The sequence below is a fragment of the Spermophilus citellus genome (genome assembly GCF_964194105.1).
Source record: "Spermophilus citellus genome assembly, chromosome: 11".
Lineage (NCBI taxonomy): Eukaryota > Metazoa > Chordata > Mammalia > Rodentia > Sciuridae > Spermophilus > Spermophilus citellus.
This window is the reverse complement of record NC_138192.1, coordinates 125,439,253-125,457,390: the sequence shown is the minus strand read 5'-3', so window position 1 is coordinate 125,457,390 and position 18,138 is coordinate 125,439,253. Positions and strand designations below refer to the sequence as shown.

Below are 18,138 nucleotides of genomic sequence, written 5' to 3'. Positions count from 1 at the left end.
CATAATTATACAATACACTGATTGTATCTATCACATGGTACTTTTGTAATGATCAAATTAGGCTAATTAGCATATCTGTCACCTCAATCTTTTATCATTTCTTTATAGTAAAGTATTTAATATCCTCTCTTCTAGCTATTTTGAAATTTATATTATTGTTAACCACAGTCACCCTATTGTGCAATCGATCACAAAACTCATTTCTCTTATCTAACTTTATACCTCTTGACCAACCTCTCTCTTCTTGCCTCTTCACCTCCCCTCTTTAGCCTCTGATAACCATTATTCTAGGCTCTACTTATATGAGGTTAGCATTTTGTGTGTGTGTGTGTGCTGGGAATGAACCCAGGGCCTCTTGCCTGCTAGGTGAGCTACACCTGATAAACTTTTTTATGAGTGTGATCATGTGCTATTTGTCTTTCTGTGTCTGGCTAATTTCATTTGTCATGTCTTCTAGGTTTGTTCGTGTTAAATAATGTGCTCAGGTAACTTTTCTTTGCATAAAGACATAAAATTATGATTCTCAAATGTAGTTTTTAAAAGCAATAATCTGTTTGTTCATCCATAACTACATAGTAACTCCCTAAAGTCCTTCTTCATCTGGTGGTAGGACTGACATTTTCCTCTACATCAATGGACAGTCATGTCTTTACCTCAGTGCCAGGGAAGCCAGGGGTACCACCTTTTCCAGGTTTTCCCTAAAACAAAAACATATTTGTTAATAAATGTGTAACTGGAATAAACATGGAATGCTTAAATGATACAGTCATTTCCTCTTGATCTCATGCAAGAAAGCCTGAGTGAGGTTTCTTACCTAGGCTTTATAAGGAAAAACTGTTAACCACAGAGACAGCATTGACTCTACCTTACCAAGGCTGAAGTCAGTCAATATGGAGAATTAGAGTCAAAGGAAGAAAAAGAGGAAAGTAACAGCTATGCTTAAACTAGAGTTGATGCTGTCCATCTTAAGTTTGGAAGGAAAAAATCAAGAAAGCACTTAGCAGAAGTGAAAAAGGAAACCTAGCTTGAGGAAGATGTTCACAGTCAATTTATTAATATCAAACATTAGTATTTCCTAAACCCCAGATATGCCTATATTTAAATGTATATAAAATGTATATTGTGCTATCTAAATAGACATGGCTTTTGGATTAACTATTATGGATATATATATATATATATATATATATATATATATATATATACACACACACACACACAAATGATATTTATTCTAATGTCCATTTTAATTTTGTCAGACCTTTTCTGACAAAACTAAAAATCATATTGACTAAATTTTTTTAAGAAAAAAAGGCACATTTTCTCAATGTATAATTTTAATGGGTTTTGTATAATATATGTGTTTAAATCTTTCCAAAATGGAGCCAGGTGGTGAAATAAGTTCCTGTTGATTGTCTTCCTATCATCCCACTTCTGGGCACATTATACCCTATTTCCTTTGGGGAGCTACTCTTCCCTCCCTCAAGGTGGTTCTGATGGGGCTGTCAATCACAGAAGCTCACAGCCCCACTGACCTGGCCAATCATAGAACTTTTTCAATGGTGAGTCATTGTTACAAAGTGAGACACATGACCTGAGCAGGCCAATCAGATTAATTCTCTGGGACATCCTCTACAGACACAGGGAGAAAGATTCTCTCCTTAGGTGTCCTTACTCTGAAGTTATCTACTGGACTAAAGTGCCATGAGTCTGAAGTGGCTTCACTCTTTGTCCCCTTACATGGAAGATCAGCTGCCAAAGGACAGCACGAAGCTGATAGGCAGACAGAAGTGAGGCAGAGAATCCTGCGCTTATTGTTTCAGGCTCTAAAGTCTTTGAAGCCAGTTTTGGTCTTGTACTTCTCAGATAGTTGAACAAAAAATTCCACTTTCCAAACCTTTAAAATTTTTTTTTCTTAACATCTGCTAGTTGGAGTTGGGCATCTCATTGTTGCAACCTCAAGATTCCTGAGTTCTGACTAATATAAGCTACATATGATACTGAATTTCCTAGTTTACCTGTGGGCCAGGTTCTCCAGGAGCACCTTTTGCAGATCCATATGATTCTCCAGGTGGTCCCTGTATGAATTAGAGTTATGTCAAGTTTTATATATTATTGATTTCTCATTTACATTGATTATATTTATTTATTTTTTTATTAATTGGTCACTTCTGATTATTTAGCCATATTTAAAAATAAGTCATCGAAAAGAGAAATATTTATAAGTATTTTTAAAACAAATGCTAAAAAGCAGGTGCTAAAGACAAGTAATGCATGTAAAAACAATGCAAGTATTTCAGCTAGGAATGGACATAAAATAATTTTAGTATTTTAGTATTTTCATGATCTATGAGTTCAAGAGTCTGTGTTTCAGGTAGTATTAATATTTAAAATCAAAATAAATCAAAATACATCCTAAGGTTCAAGTCTATGTATCAGAGGAACAATGTGATTAGAGTGACCTACCGGGGGTCCAGGAGTTCCAGATTCTCCCATGGCTCCCTTGTCTCCCTTCTCCCCCTTGAGGTCCTGCCACACAAACAACTCAAGATCATTAAAAACCAACCAATCAAATAAGGTCATACTGATTACACTTGGAAAACGTCCACTCTCTGTTCAATAAACTGGTTTACAAACTATTAGTGGGCCTCATGTAGACACAACACAATAGTTCTTTCTGTCTCTCCCATTTCAAACGTTATGCATGAGATCCCTCTAAAATTATATGCAGACTTTCTTTAAAAATGAAAGTATCTTTGGATCAAGATACATAAACTAACTGAATTTCTGAATCTGCTTCCTATAAGCACAATCAAATCATTATTAATGTATTTTACTTTCATTTCTAATATACTAAAATTATTTTCATTGGGATCAATGGTTTTCTGTCAGTGCTATAATATGATCTGATTCAGTAACCAGGTTTGTTTGAGCTATAATCACATTTTCTGACTATAATATATTTTGCTTAATTCTTCTCTGAAGGGTACTCTTTTTATTTTTCAACCCCGATTATTTTTCCAGGGTTAAATTTTCCAAATCTTGGCTTTATAAACGTAATTTTTCCTATCATTTATGAGACAATGAAGTTTTAGCCTTCATTAATTTTCTTTTTGCTGATTAGCTCTGAAAATCTCAGTTATTTTTCCTCAGGGAAATTTTATTTTTCTAATTTTTCCATTCAGGGAGGAACCATTGAATTATAAACTAAACGAGTAACTTTTAAGTCATGTGAATTCTATAAAGATTAGTTATAACTAATTCTATAAAGATTAGTTATAACTAAAACCTGCGAACTACATACTTAAAAATGTGTGCATGTTATGTGAATTATAGCTTAGTGAAGCAGATATCTCAAGCAATTAATAAGTTTCAAAGAGAAGGATGGTTTGTGTTCATTTCTTAGTTAATCCATAAATTTATTAGCTTCCCTCTCATTTCTCATCCTCACTTCCAGACATCCTGGGTCACACTAGTGTGTAGACTGGTATATTATAATGCAGATTCACTTTTTCTAAGCATTCAGTGTAGCTCAAATCCTGTTCTTTCACTCACTCCACTGGGGGAGCAAAAAGCAAATGTTATTGTCAAAATAGCAGGAACAAAGTATTCCTGGTGGGGAATGGGGGCTGCAATGCCCTCGGGGTTACAATGGCGGAGTTAAAAATATCCCATTTGATTATGGTACCCCTCACCTCTGTCTTTAGGTCATTGCCATCCAGTTGGATGAGATCCACACACTGTGTGACAGACAGTGAGAGGGGATGGAGAAGCAAGGGTGAAAAGATCCAATTTCAGCTCAGACTCCAAGAACCTGGGAGGCCCTTGCCTCAGGTCTTCCCCATCTAACATTTCTGGATTGATTAGTGAAGGCTGGGAGATGAATAAAACCTAGAGGTACAGACTGCTGAGGGGCTGGGTTGAGCTGGGCTTAGACACAGAGCTCCTAAGGAAGGTAAGGGGGTCTCAGAAAACCCCAACCATACAATCGCAACATTACCGTTCTGTTGTCTGGGCCAGTTAGTGTCACAATAACTGTTCCTGGTGGGCCAGGGGGGCCTGTTAATCCTTTCACACCCTAAAGGCAAAAACACCCAGAATGAAAACCAAAAAACATCATCAACCTTTCAACTTGACTGTATTTAAAAGATTAGTTTTAGTTCTTATGCAAGAAGACAGAGCAGTGAAATCACATGAATCAACTTGGCCAGTGAATAAACTGTAAAGGCTAATATACCAAGGACCTTAAAGGATCTTACTCATTAAGAAGTCATTTATTTAAAGTACCTTTTCTCCTTTTTGTCCTATCATGTTATCACCCATGTGACCCTGTAAGAAAACACAAAATAAAATTATATTTAAAAAATAAATAAGGTTGGGCACCATGGTACACTCCTGCAAACCCAGCAGTTCAGGAAGCTGAGGCAGGAAGATTGCAAATTCAAGGCCAGATTCAGCAATTTAGCAATCCCTAAGCAATTTAGCATGACCCTGTCTCTCTGTAAAATATAAAAAGGGGATGGGGATGTGGCTCAGGGATTAAGTGCCTCTGGGTTCAATCCCCAGTACCGTAAATAAATAGGAATAGCCTAATCTCATTAAAGTTCCAATATTTGCAACTGAACATTTATATTTTAATCTTCATTTTAGAATTATGAAAGTTATTTTAGCTATTTCTTCCTATAAAGGTGGAAACCTTGAAGAGCAGAAAGCTTAAGAGATTTACTCAGCATGTAGGATGGTGACAATAGGTGGTGTCTAATGGTGTGAGGAGGGAAAGAACCCAGCACAGATGACTTTTTTCTGGCCCAGACACTGGGTGTTTTGGTTTTTTTAATTATTATTATTATTCTCTTTATTCATTTCTGTGTTTATTTTTAACTGATACATGAAAAGATTACTGTTAAATGCACCATACGTTATCTACATCGTAAAAGTATGCATGATTCTTAAAAAGCTGGTCTGTGCAAAGTACAGCATCCCTTTATGTTCAAAACTCTAGAAAAATTAGGGATAACAGGATCATACCTCAACATTGTAAAAGCTATCTATGATAAGCCACAGGCCAGCATCATTCTGAATGGAGAAAAATTGAAGGCATTCCCTCTAAAATCTGGAACAAGACAGGGATGCCCTCTCTCACCACTTCTGTTCAACATAGTCCTCGAAACACTGGCCAGAGCAATTAGACGAAAGAAATTAAAGGCATAAAAATAGGAAAAGAAGAACTTAAATTATCACTATTTGCAGATGACATGATTCTATACTAGCAGACCCAAAAGGGTCTACAAAGAAACTATTAGAGCTAATAAATGAATTCAGCAAAGTGGCAGGATATAAAATCAACACGCATAAATCAAATGCATTCCTGTATATCAGCAACAAATCCTCTGAAACCGAAATGAGGACAACTACTCCATTCACAATATCCCCCCCAAAAATAAAATACTTGGGAATCAACCTAACAAAAGAGGTGAAAGACTTATACAATGAAAACTACAGAACCCTAAAGAGAGATATAGAAGAAGACCTTAGAAGATGGAAAAATATACCCTGTTCATGGATAGGCAGAACTAACATCATCAAAATGGCGATATTACCAAAAGTCCTCTATAAGTTCAATGCAATGCCAATCAAAATCCCAACAGCATTTCTTGTAGAAATAGATAAAACAATCATGAAATTTATATGGAATAATAAAAGACCCAGAATAGCAAAAACAATGCTAAGCAGGAAGTGTGAATCAGGCGGTATAGCGATACCAGACTTCAAACTATACTACAGAGCAATAGTAACAAAAACAGCATGGTACTGGTACCAAAACAGGCGGGTGGACCAATGGTACAGAATAGAGGACACAGTAACCAATCCACAAAACTACAACTATCTTATATTTGATAAAGGGGCTAAAAGCATGCAATGGAGGAAGGATAGCATCTTCAACAAATGGTGCTGGGAAAATTGGAAATCCTTTTGCATCAAAATGAAACTGAATCCCTTTCTCTCGCCATGCACAAAAGTTAACTCAAAATGGATCAAGGAGCTTGATATTAAATCAGAGACACGGCGTCTGATAGAAGAAAAAGTTGGCTATGATCTACATACTGTGGGGTCGGGCTCCAAATTCCTCAATAGGACACCCATAGCGCAAGAGTTAACAACTAGAATCAACAAATGGGACTTACTCAAACTAAAAAGTTTTTTCTCAGCAAAAGAAACAATAAGAGAGGTAAACAGGGAGCCTACATCCTGGGAACAAATCTTTACTCCACACACTTCAGATAGAGCCCTAATATCCAGAGTATACAAAGAACTCAAAAAATTAGACAATAAGATAACGAATAACCCAATCAACAAATGGGCCAAGGACCTGAACAGACACTTCTCAGAGGAGGACATACAATCAATCAATAAGTACATGAAAAAATGCTCACCATCGCTAGCAGTCAGAGAAATGCAAATCAAAACCACCCTAAGATACCATCTCACTCCAGTAAGATTGGCAGCCATTAGGAAGTCCAACAACAACAAGTGCTGGAGAGGATGCGGGGAAAAGGGTACACTTGTTCATTGTTGGTGGGACTGCAAAATGGTGAGGCCAATTTGGAAAGCAGTATGGAGATTCCTGGGAAAGCTGGGAATGAATCCACCATTTGACCCAGCTATCGCCCTTCTCGGACTACTCCCTGAGGACCTTAAAAGAGCGCACTATAGGGATACGGCCACATCAATGATTATAGCGGCACAATTCACAATAGCTAGACTGTGGAACCAACCTAGATGCCCTTCAATAGATGAATGGATAAAAAAATGTGGCATTTATACACAATGGAGTATTACTCTGCATTAAGAAATGACAAAATCATAGAATTTGGAGGGAAATGGATGGCATTAGAGCAGATTATGCTAAGTGAAGCTAGCCAATCCTTAAAAAACAAATGCCAAATGACTGCTTTGATATAAGGGGAGTAACCAAGGTCAGGGCAGGGACGAAGAGCTTGAGAAGAAGATTAACATTAAACAGGGATGATAGGTGGGAGGGAAAGTGAGAGGTAAGGGAAATTGCATGGAATTGGAAGGTGAGCCTCAGGGTTATACAAAATTACATATAAGAGGAAATGAGGGGTAAGAGAAGAATTATATAAGTGGAAGAAACGATTTATAGTAGAGGGGATGGAGAGAGAGAAGGGGAGGGGAGGGGGGACAGTGGAGAATGGGATAGACAGCAGAATACATCAGTCACCAGAAAGGCAATTTGTAAATCAATGGAAATGTAACTGATGTGACCCAGCAATCTGTATACGGGGTAAAAATGGGAGTTCATAGCCCACTTGAATCAATCTGTGAAATATGGTATATTAAGAACTATGTAATGTTTTGAACAACCAACAATAAAATAATTTAAAAAAATGCCAAATGGCTTCTTTGATATAAGGGGAGTAACCAAGGACAGGGTAGGGACGAAGAGCTTGAGAAGAAGATTAACATTAAACAGGGATGAGAGGTGGGAGGGAAAGGGAGAGAGAAGGGAAATTGCATGGAAATGGAAGGTGATCCTCAGGGTTATACAAAATTACATATAAGAGGAAATGAGGGGTAAGAGAAGAATAATACAAGTGGAAGAAATGATTTACAGTAGAGGGGGTAGAGAGAGAAGAGGGGAGGGGAGGGGAGGGAAGGGGAGGGGGGATAGTAGAGAATAGGATAGACAGCAGAATACATCAGACACTAGAATGGCAATATGTAAATCAATGGAAGTGTAACTGATGTGATACAGCAATTTGTATACGGGGTAAAAATGGGAGTTCATAACCCACTTGAATCAAATTGTGAAATATGATATATTAAGAACTATGTAATGTTTTGAACGACCAACAATAAAAAAAAAAAAAGCTGGTCTGTGACAACATGCACTCTAAGACCTGGCACCGCAACTTCTTGGTGGTAGAAAACGCTCTGCCAGCACTTTCAGCCTCTGGTGTGGGGCTGATCTCTGCATATTTTGCATGACTTCAAGGAGGAGGATGTGAAAAGTTTCGTATTTACTTTCACCAGATGAATATTACATCTTGAAAAAAATAAAGGAATACTTCATTGTTATATTTTGGTAGACACTGGGTGTTTTTGATCCCACTGGTTGGCCACTTAAACTTCCTGGTTAGTTAACTTCCTTATCTGGCTGCTGAACTTCCTGATGCCCCAGTTTTCTTATTCTAAAAATAAGAGGTATGGATAGCCAGATTTCAGGATTCTGAAATTGAAAATAGAGAAGCTAAAGATGGAATTCAAACTACCTGACTTCACTAGTAATTTAATGACAGAGACCAGCCTAATGTCACCACTACGGATGGCTGCTGGATCTAAATCCTCAGAACAATTTATGTTGAAATTTAATCCCTACTGCAAGGCATTAAGTAGTGGATCAGGACTGTTGTGGATTGATGGAGTAGTGAGTTATCCTGTGAATGGCTTTATTATAAAAGCAAGTCCTCTTTGGTTAGTCCCTGTACTGCTTTGGGACTCTGCAGAGGGTCTCCACCAGCAGGAAAGCCTGTACTAGATGCAGCCCCTCAACACTGGACTTTTCAGCTTCCAGAACTGGAAAAAATAAATGTAAGAAGTAAATTTCTTTGTTAAATAAATTACCCAGTCTGTGGCTGGGTAATAAATAATCCTTAAATATAATAAAATAAAACAACCCTTAAACAAATAATTGTCTTTTTAATAGAAACACATAAAATAACCAGCCAAATGATCATTATAAATAGTCATCTTCTACTTATTAGCATAAGATCAGGGGGGTTTGCAAAGAAGTTCACTGCCAAAACATATAGGATGAAGTGTGGGGCAACCAGTAGGATTATCAGAAAGGGAAAGCCTGTGGATTTTTCCCCCATAGGAAGCTTCTTAGATCAAAACCACATCAGGGATCAAATTGCTGAAGTACAGGGAAGAGAGGTAAGAACCTGGCCTCGTCCCCTTCCCTGCTGGGGAAGTTCCAGAGAGGGGCTAACAGAGACCCTCTTGAATAGGCAGTGTTGGCTTTTGGGTCAGTTAGGCTGTTCTGACTGATACAATACTCAAACGGTGACTTACCTTAGGCCCCGCAGGTCCTGTAGCTCCTGGAAAGCCCTAGAGAAATCCACAAATTAAAATTATAACAGGAAACACACTCAAGTCAGAAAACTCCCTAAAATGTTTTGCTGAGTCTATAGCAATGGTGGCTGTACTCACAAGGAATCCTGGAGGGCCAGGTGGGCCCATAGGTCCCGGAAAACCTGGGGGGCCTGGCAAACCCTTGAAAATAAGAGAAAGGGAGAGTTCAAATGTACTTCTCACCTAAGCACAAAGTCCAGTAGTTAAACGCATCAAACTATTTTAAGAAAATCAGAAGTGTGATGTCTCCCATTTGAAGGCATTTATTAATGACAATAAATGCCAAAAAGCATGTCGTCATGTGTGACCAGCTGCCAGGACCATACTAATGCTACTGTTTTCAGGAAAATGAGCAGAACGGTTGCTTGGTTTTAGAAGTTTTTAAAAGTTTGCTTTTCCCTTCACCTCTCTCCTTCACCCTGCTCCCCCTACTTTTGGCCAACCACGTTCCTCCCTCAGGGCCTTCCTCTGTGCCCCCTCTGCCTGGAATCCTCTTTCCTAGGTGTCTGTGTGACTCCCTTCCTCTCCCTTCTCTTCATGAAGTTGGCTTCCTATAAAGCCTCTCTGCCTCTCCAAATCCAAACCCATTTTCTGGCCCACGCACTTCCTACCCACATTCCCTGCATTATTCCTCTCCTTAGAGGTCATTAATGCCTCACACACCTAAATTTTTTTCTGTTTCCCCACTAGAATGTAATCTCCAGGAGAGAGAGGATTTGTTTTGAAATATTTTTTGACTGATTTGTGCCCTGCTGTATCCCCAGAGCCTAAAAATAGTTCCTGCTGCATAATTGGCATCTAATAAATATTTCTTGTATAAATGAATGCTGTCTTTAGTGCTATCACAAGGACTAGAACAGCGATGTCCCTCAGTACACATTTAAAGGATGCAACCCTGTCCCAGACGACTTCTGTTCCCTCCTAAGGGATTTCCTGTCTTCAGCAGCTGGACGCTTGTTTCTTAAACAAAAAGCAAGACCCCCTGTCTTCTCTCTGCAGTGTCATGGATCCTAACTGCAGTTGTTCAGCTTCTGGTCCCACTTCACAGCTCATCAGCAACCAGCCTGCTGCACCAAGTAGGAGTCCAACAGTCTCAACTCAGGTGCTGACTCACTCAGACAACTATCCAGTCTCCACCCAGGAGTTTCCACTTTTAATTCTAAACTATGTTAAAAGGTCCCTTTTGTAGACTTAAGTGTCTTACAAAGGAGGTGTTTTGAATCACAAGGTAAAGTGCACACAGCCCCAACAGAGCCATGTCACTGTGCCCACTCTGGATTACTCTCAGGCCACCTACAGATAGCTCAGTAAAGCAAACTACAAGGGGAGAAAGTTGCATTTAAATGACCCCCCTTTTATTTAGTATCAAACAAATTTTGAAGAGGGCAGTTATTTATCACTACAGTTTTAAGTGATATTCAACGTGTGATACAAACTCAGCCTTAATTTCAACAAACAAATTAAGTGGAACATGACCGTTCCTGGAAACTCCTCAAGTTCAGGAAAATCTGGGGGACTGAGACTAGAAGAAATTAAAAGGTGCATATAAAAAAATCATCTCAGCATATCAGCACCGTGTGGTTTCTTATAAGGTGAATACTTTAGAATGAAATGAGGAAGGCATATAAATAAGAATAAACACCAATATCTAAAAGGTTAAGAGAGTGAGAAAAACATATAGAGGAAAAGAGAAATGGGGAGGGTTGGTGGGGCGGGCACTGAGAACAAGAGATTTCCCTGCAGCAGCGTACCTGGGATCCTGGAGGTCCTGGCAGCCCGGGGTCACCTCTTCCATTGAGTTTTCTATCTTCTCCTTTAGCAGGAGCACCCTTTAAAATGGGGAATTTCGTCAAACCTAATCAATGTTGTATTTTCAAAACTCTTCCACAATAACTGGAGGTCCTATTGCTTCAATGGTGAAAGTGCTTTCCAGGATACAGATAAAAGATCAGTCTCCTAGACCCCATTTCCTTAAAGGATGCAATAAAACCTGTATCCTTAAGACCTGTTTATAACAGGAACCAGAAGGAGCTGTTCAATAGGAGCAAATACCATGTTCTGATTATTTCAGTTTCAGAATCATTAAGGACTGGATTATGAAATCCAATTTGTAATGGCTTCTATCTCATTATTTAATATGTCCTTTTCATATGTACAATGAGAGACTTTCAATAGCAATAGTCCACAAATGCCTTACCTTTTGTCCTTTGGGGCCAGCAGCACCCTAGGGGAAAAGCAGAAAATGAACCATGAAAGACAAACCAAACCCACACACTCCTTTTGCTGTTTGGCCTCCTTTCCCACCGTTTACTTCCTACTGTTTTTCAAGATGTTCAAGTCTCTTCATTTAAACAAATCAACAACCCTTATCTTTTGCATCTTTCCCAATATTGCCCAGTATCTCCTTCATCTCCTCTGCAAACCTCCCATTTTGTTCATCTCCCACTCATTCCTCATCTCCAGATCTGCCTTCCAGCTCCCTCCGCCATGGAAGCCCCCTTGCTAAGGTCAGCCCTATAGCATTGATATTGCTGAAACCATTGCCAAATGTTAGTGCCCTTCTTATTGGATTTCTCAGCACATTAGGCAGCTCTTTGCCCCTCCCTCCTATTGAAATGTCTTCCCTGGGCTTCCTCACTACACCCCTCCTGAGGCTTTGCCTCTATTACTTGAACCTCCTCTTACAGGCTTATTACCTTTAACCTAGACGCTATTTGCTAGAGTCATCTTGGTTCTAAGTCCTTGTTCTCCTCATTCTCACTCCTCAAGTAGAGGCCCAGGCCTCCCCTCTGAGCAAATTGGTCCATTATGCATCCCTTCTTACATGTCTCAACCTGGACTGAAAGTCCAAACCTGGACTCACCATGCATTCTTCATTCATTCCCTGCTAGCTGACCATTTATTATTGGCTGCCCCAGGCTTCCTGGATCCTCACACATTTGAGCACATGGCCCTGGGGAATAGACTGCTTTTCTTCTTTATACTTTATGTCTGTGATGCACATCTGGAAATGCAAACCTACCGGGACCCCTGGGTAGCCTGGTGTCCCTGGAAGTCCTGGAAATCCTCGTTCCCCCTGGAAGATATCAAAGATATTGTTCTTAGTTGTTCTTGAATAGCCTGTTCAGATAAATACCCCTATTTCTCTCTTTTAGCCTTGCAGCGACAAATCTAGGCAAAGCAACTGGAATTCCTGATGGCTACTGGGTCATGAGGCTGAAGGCCAGAAAATTATTATCTTAACTGAAAACAGGATTAGAAGCTAGTGTTTGTCAAATTGTACTTAAATGGCAGTCCAATTGTGCCAAGAACTTTTTAATTGCTGCTTCCTTGAAACTTTAATAATTAGTTCATTCATGACCACCATTCTGGGGAAGAAGAGAGCTCACTTAGGGAACAAAAGGAGGTGAACAAACCCTGAGAAGCCCAGGCCTTCCTTCTCAAAGATTAGCTTCGGTCAAGGCATTAGTTTCTGATTTATATATATGACCTCGTTAATATACACAGCAGTTGAGTCTTACTGTTTTATAGGAGAACCTCCTTCCAACATAAGTGACAGGAGCAAGGCACAGGAGAAAGCAAGAGGAAGGCTCCTGGTTCAAACCACACTGTTGGTCCTAACTGAAGAATGTTTCAGGAAGCCTATTTCCCTCTCCTTGCTACATCACCTTGATTTAATCACTCAGTAGAGCATCAATTAATCTTCGTGCATTCGAGTAGTACGTACCTTAGAGCCATTGCATCCTGGTAAACCAGTAGGTCCAAAAGGCCCAGGATGGCCCGGGAGGCCCTGCAAGGAGAGCAGGTCTCAGAGACCAGGCCCAGACCAGGGAAACCAGCAAAGGACCCAAGGGAAGATTATATGAAATAATTTAAATACAAATGGATGTTTAAACAATTAAGTAGTAAATTTATATATTGGCTTTAGATATAATTTAAACAACATTGCTAAAACAAAACCATCCAGACAAATTAAAATTGAGAGTATCAAGTGAGACGTGGATATTTTAGAAAAAGTTCTTTATACATCAAATAAAGTCCCTTAATGTGCTACTTCAAGCTGGTAGAAAGGGAAGAAAAAGGATAGAGAAGTAGACATAGAGGTTAAACAAAATTTTACTATTCTATGTTATTAAGCAGAATCATCCTGTTCTATCTACTCTATTCAATTCTGCTTATATTTTAGGAAATATGGTCTGACTCACACACGTCATATGAAAAAAAATCTATGCTCTAGTATATTATTAAATTCCAAAGTGCCATATCTTCATGTGACAAATGTATCACAACTTGTTTCCTTGTGCTACTGTCTTCACATCTTCATTAAAGATAAACTTATTTTTCATTTTTCCAATCACATATTTTTCCCATTAACTCACTGGAAGTCCAGGAGGGCCTGAAAATCCTGGTAATCCAGTTATTCCCTAAAGACATAGAAAAGAGGAGGGGTTGACAAGAAAAACAGCTTAAAAATGTTCATCCTATTAACGTATTATTTACCGTTGCAATAATCTCTTCCTGCAACTATCATTGGGAATAGATAAAATGAATAGAAAAACAAGAAAGATTTAACAAATATTTGTAAATTTGACATTTATAGAACTTTTAAAAAGAGGTTAAGATTGTTTCGGGATTTGGGGAAGACACTTTAAAGTATATTTTGCATTCAGTGCATAAAATGTTCCTGTCTTGTGTGAATAGCTTGATGGATGTTTCCTTACTGTGTACTTTTGAATAATCACAATCCAAACAGAAACAGCATTTCCATCTAAAGGTTCCCTTATGCCCTTCCCCATCTGTAAACTCCTGCCCCTGATGTGGGGACCACTACTTTGACTTAAACCAGTACAGAATGATTTTACCTGTTCCTGAGCTTCCTCTATGGAACCATACACAATGGAATTACTCCCTTCTGACATGTGTATAACTTTTATGGTGCAGACTTGATCTTTTTAAAAGAATTATCTATCAAACAATCAGGATGGACTTGTTGGAGTACTAACCCTTACACCTTTGGGACCAGTGAGTCCTGGATGTCCCGGACAACCCTAGATTAAAGTGAGAAAAGAAAAAGTCAACAGTATGAAAATGATTGGCACTAAGAAAACCATACATTTGTGGTCCTACATACCAAGCTGTTTTGCTCTTATGATTATTTCATTGTTAATAAGTTTCAATTGCTTGCTTGTTTGATTGGAGCTAAAATGTTTATTGGAGATGGAAAACAAAATTTCACTGAAATCCTTGCTACTCAAAGAAGGGTTTGGGGCCAGTGACATTCCCATCACCTTGGAGTTTATTAGAAATGCAGTATCTTGCCCTTCAGTAGATGAATGGATAAAGAAACTGTGGTATATATACACAATGGAATACTACTCAACCTTAAAGAATAATGAAATTGTGGCATTTTCAGGTAAATGGATGGAGTTGGAGAATATCGTGCTAAGTGAAATGTCAATCCCAAAGGCCAAATGTTTTCTCTGATATGTGCATGCTGATCCATAGCAGGGGTGGGGGAGGGAAGAATGGAGGAACTTTGGACTGGGCAGAGGGAAGTGAGGGGAGGGGAAGAGGTATGGGAGTGGGAAACATGGTGGAATGAGATGTACAATATTACCCTGTGTACATGTATGATTGCATGAATGGTCTGACTCTGCAGAGAAATGAAAAGTTGGGCTCCATTTGTGTACAATGAGTCAAAATGCATTCTGCTATCATGTATAACTAATTGTAATTAAGAAGAAGAAAAGGAGGAGGAGGAGGAGGAGGAGGAGGAGGAGGAGGAGGAGGAGGAGAGGAAAGAAAGAAAGAAATGCAGAATCTCAGAACCTCCCCAACTGCCCATCACCCACCCTTACCATCCCTCCCACCCCCAGACCTATTGAGTATGTATTTCTACAGGATTCTGTGGGGGATTCTTCTACACATTAAAGTGCTACTGTGAAAGCCCCATATCAGACAGACAGCTGCATAGGTCTGATAAGGATGAATGTCACAATCACAATGGCAGACGAGAATAGCAGCCAATATTTCCATGCAGGAGAAACACTTTGTTAACAAAATGTGCCTCACATGCACAAGTAAATAAATAACGAAGCAAGGACTGCCTGAACTAGAGATAAACTTGCTTTGGGCACATAATGAATATCGTTTTGAGACCTTCTTTCTTGTAGAATAACCTTAAATGGAAAAACTTTTAACTAAGCCACTTGCTGTGAGGATCCCATTGTCCAACAGCTGTTTGCATCATTCCAGAGAGTTCCAGTACATTTTGGTATTTTTGATTATTTGAGAAAATGGTGTTACAGAGCCTTCTGAGATTGGACTGTCAAGGCTAAAGTCAGCCTTTTCTTTCTGAGGTGGGATTCCTGGGTTCATGGACATGTTCAAGGAGGTTCCCTTTCTCACAGAATGTTGTTTTATGCAAAAGACAGAAGAGTGACTTGCAGGTTTTATTTCCCTGTCATAAATTTTCTCATGCAGAAAGTATTTAAAAAAGAAAGTATTAAGAAAGGATACTTCTAAATCTGAAAAACCTTTTTGTTCTGATGTTAATATTCTCTAATTGTCTACCTTTGGTTAGATTTTCTTCTGAGGTTATCATAAGCTATGCTTTAAAACATGACTGACCCATTTCTAGATTAATTTTATGGAATTCTTGAACATCACATAAGCCATGTACATCATGTGTTAACAACCATTATTTTAATTGGATGGCGCATCTCCAAGGAAAGGCTGAAGAACCACAAGCAGAGCAGGGTATAGAGAACTGGGTAAAAAGGAGGGAGCCCCAGGCTGACCTAAGTCCAATGCTGAAAAGGTGAATTCACTCTACCGTCGAGATGGAGGAAAATCCAAGCAGGAGGAAGTCAACAGAATAATCAGACTCTGGGAAATTCAGACTCTGAATTTTTCAAAATTAGGATCCAAAGGAGAGAAAGAGAACACATACATGAACATGATAGACATGGAAATGGTAGAATTCCTAGAGAACAGCCACCTTCTGCATTTTTACTGTAAACTGGAAGTTTGAGTTTAGTCTCTTTGGTTTAAAGAGTTTGATTTGGGCACCATATGTGACATAGAAATATGTATTTGGTCCCTGCCCTCGGTTCCTGGCACAACCTCTAAAAACTATCCTTATTTCCTGAGTGATGGGGTGCTGGGATGATCTTTTGTCCTAGTTCTTGGTCTTTGACTCCAGTTTCTGCATAGAGCTCCTAAATCCCTTGGAATTTCCTGGGTGACAGGATGGCTTTTGTTCTAATGGGGTAACTCTTAGTGGGCTCCTGAACGGGGCCTGGTCACCAGAAAGACCAGCTATGATTAGAAGGGTGGAACTTTCAGCCCTACCCAATCTTCCCAGGAGGGAGAGGGGCTGGAGATGGAGTTTATGATGGGTCATGTCTAGAGAGGAGCCCTGCCTGAGAAATCCCTATAGTGTGGACACTTCAGAAAGCTTCTGGGTTGGTGAACATTCCTATTTCAGGAGAACAGAAGCTCCTGCTGTTGGGACCCTCTGGACATTGGCCTATGGAGCACTTCCTCTGGCTGTTCATATATAACATTTATCATATCCTTTACAATAAGCCAGTGAATGAGTATGTTCTTGAATTCTACTAGCTGTCATAGCTAATTAGCAAATTGGGGAGCAGGTCATGGGAACCCCCAATCTGTATTAAAGGTGGAAAGCAGTGGGGGCAACCTGGGAACCCAACACTTGTGTCTGGTATCTGAAGGGGGGGCAGTCTGGAATTGAGCCCTTAACCCATGCATTCTGCTCTAACTCCTGGTATGTGGTGTTATAACTGAACTGTAGGACACCAGCTGGAGTTCAGATAGCTGGAGGATTATTTTGATATGAGAAAAGTAATGTAAAAGCAGGTTGAAATTCTGATTTTGCCACCTATTAGCTGTGTGACCCAGGACAAATTACTTCAATACTGTGTCTAAAGCAGAGACACTAATAAGAGCTGTTGAGTCACCATAGCCATGACATATGGGGTCAATGTGAGGAGTAAATGAGGCACAGTTGGGAACAAATGGCACCGAGTCAGTACACAGTATGTTGCATTTGACTGTCATTTAAATGTTCTATACATTATCCTAGTACATATTCTACTACAGTATCAAATTTTTAAAGGACTCTGCATAGATTAATTATCATAATCTTTTACACCTTTTCAGTTAGTTCACAGTCAGTCGCTGGTGGAATGAATGTGTGAGAGTCCCCAGCTAGTGTTCCCAGCAGGAAAGAACAGTCCACAGATCTAGTGGTTATGCATGCATTTAGTAAATCCTCCAAGGTATTTATTTATCACAGACTTTAGGATAAAATATGTGATGAATGTGAAGCACAACCGGTTCTTTTTAGGAGCTTGATGCTTAAGGGACCAGTTTTAAAAAGAAAAAAAGGAACCCAGGAAGCAATGGATTGGGGGTAAGGTAGGTGGAGAACCTGGGAAAGGGGGATTCCAAAAGCAAAGACAGACTAACGAGGAGAGGGATCTATGCCACTGAAAACAAAGCAAAGGGGTTCCAGTCAGAGGAAGACCCAGAGGTGCCCATTGGCACTGGCTGTTTGAAGGTCATTGGTGATTTGTGCAGGGATATGTTCAGGGGAAGGTCAAAAGGCAAATTAGCAGTGGCTAAGGAGACAGCGTCAGGGGGACTGCTGTTTAATTATTCCTTCCAGAAGCTTGACAGAAAGATCATGGAGAAGATGACAATCCTTTTGCCACAGGATCTAAAAGATCTAGAGGAAGGTTTGTATCAGTTTGGTGAAATATTTACATGTTTAAGGACTGAAAGAGAAAAACCAATATAAAGAGGAAAGTCAAGCTGCAGAGTCCTGGAATGAGGTCCCAATGGGAGTCCCAGGGATCAGGATGGAGGTGGGTGAATGGATAGATCCTGAATGGAAGGTGAAAAGAGCACAACCTCTCAAGGTTGGGCAGGTGCAGGTGCATCTGCACAGGTGGG

At 39.5% G+C, this 18,138-nt stretch overlaps 1 protein-coding gene across 1 annotated transcript in view; it reads right to left on the bottom strand.

Annotated features, from left to right (window-relative positions):
• Window positions 1–18,138, bottom strand: part of COL4A3 (collagen type IV alpha 3 chain) — a 135,371-nt gene that overhangs the window by 49,893 nt on the left and 67,340 nt on the right. Inside the window, exons 4-16 of the mRNA XM_081260738.1 lie at window positions 14,160–14,204; window positions 13,536–13,580; window positions 12,884–12,946; window positions 12,179–12,232; window positions 11,354–11,380; window positions 10,908–10,985; window positions 9,235–9,297; window positions 9,097–9,132; window positions 4,288–4,329; window positions 4,001–4,078; window positions 2,467–2,529; window positions 2,019–2,078; window positions 654–698 (exon numbers count right to left, since the gene is read on the bottom strand). Of these exons, the coding sequence (XP_081116864.1) occupies window positions 654–698; window positions 2,019–2,078; window positions 2,467–2,529; window positions 4,001–4,078; window positions 4,288–4,329; window positions 9,097–9,132; window positions 9,235–9,297; window positions 10,908–10,985; window positions 11,354–11,380; window positions 12,179–12,232; window positions 12,884–12,946; window positions 13,536–13,580; window positions 14,160–14,204 (699 nt within the window). The remainder of the gene's footprint in view (window positions 1–653; window positions 699–2,018; window positions 2,079–2,466; window positions 2,530–4,000; window positions 4,079–4,287; window positions 4,330–9,096; window positions 9,133–9,234; window positions 9,298–10,907; window positions 10,986–11,353; window positions 11,381–12,178; window positions 12,233–12,883; window positions 12,947–13,535; window positions 13,581–14,159; window positions 14,205–18,138) is intronic.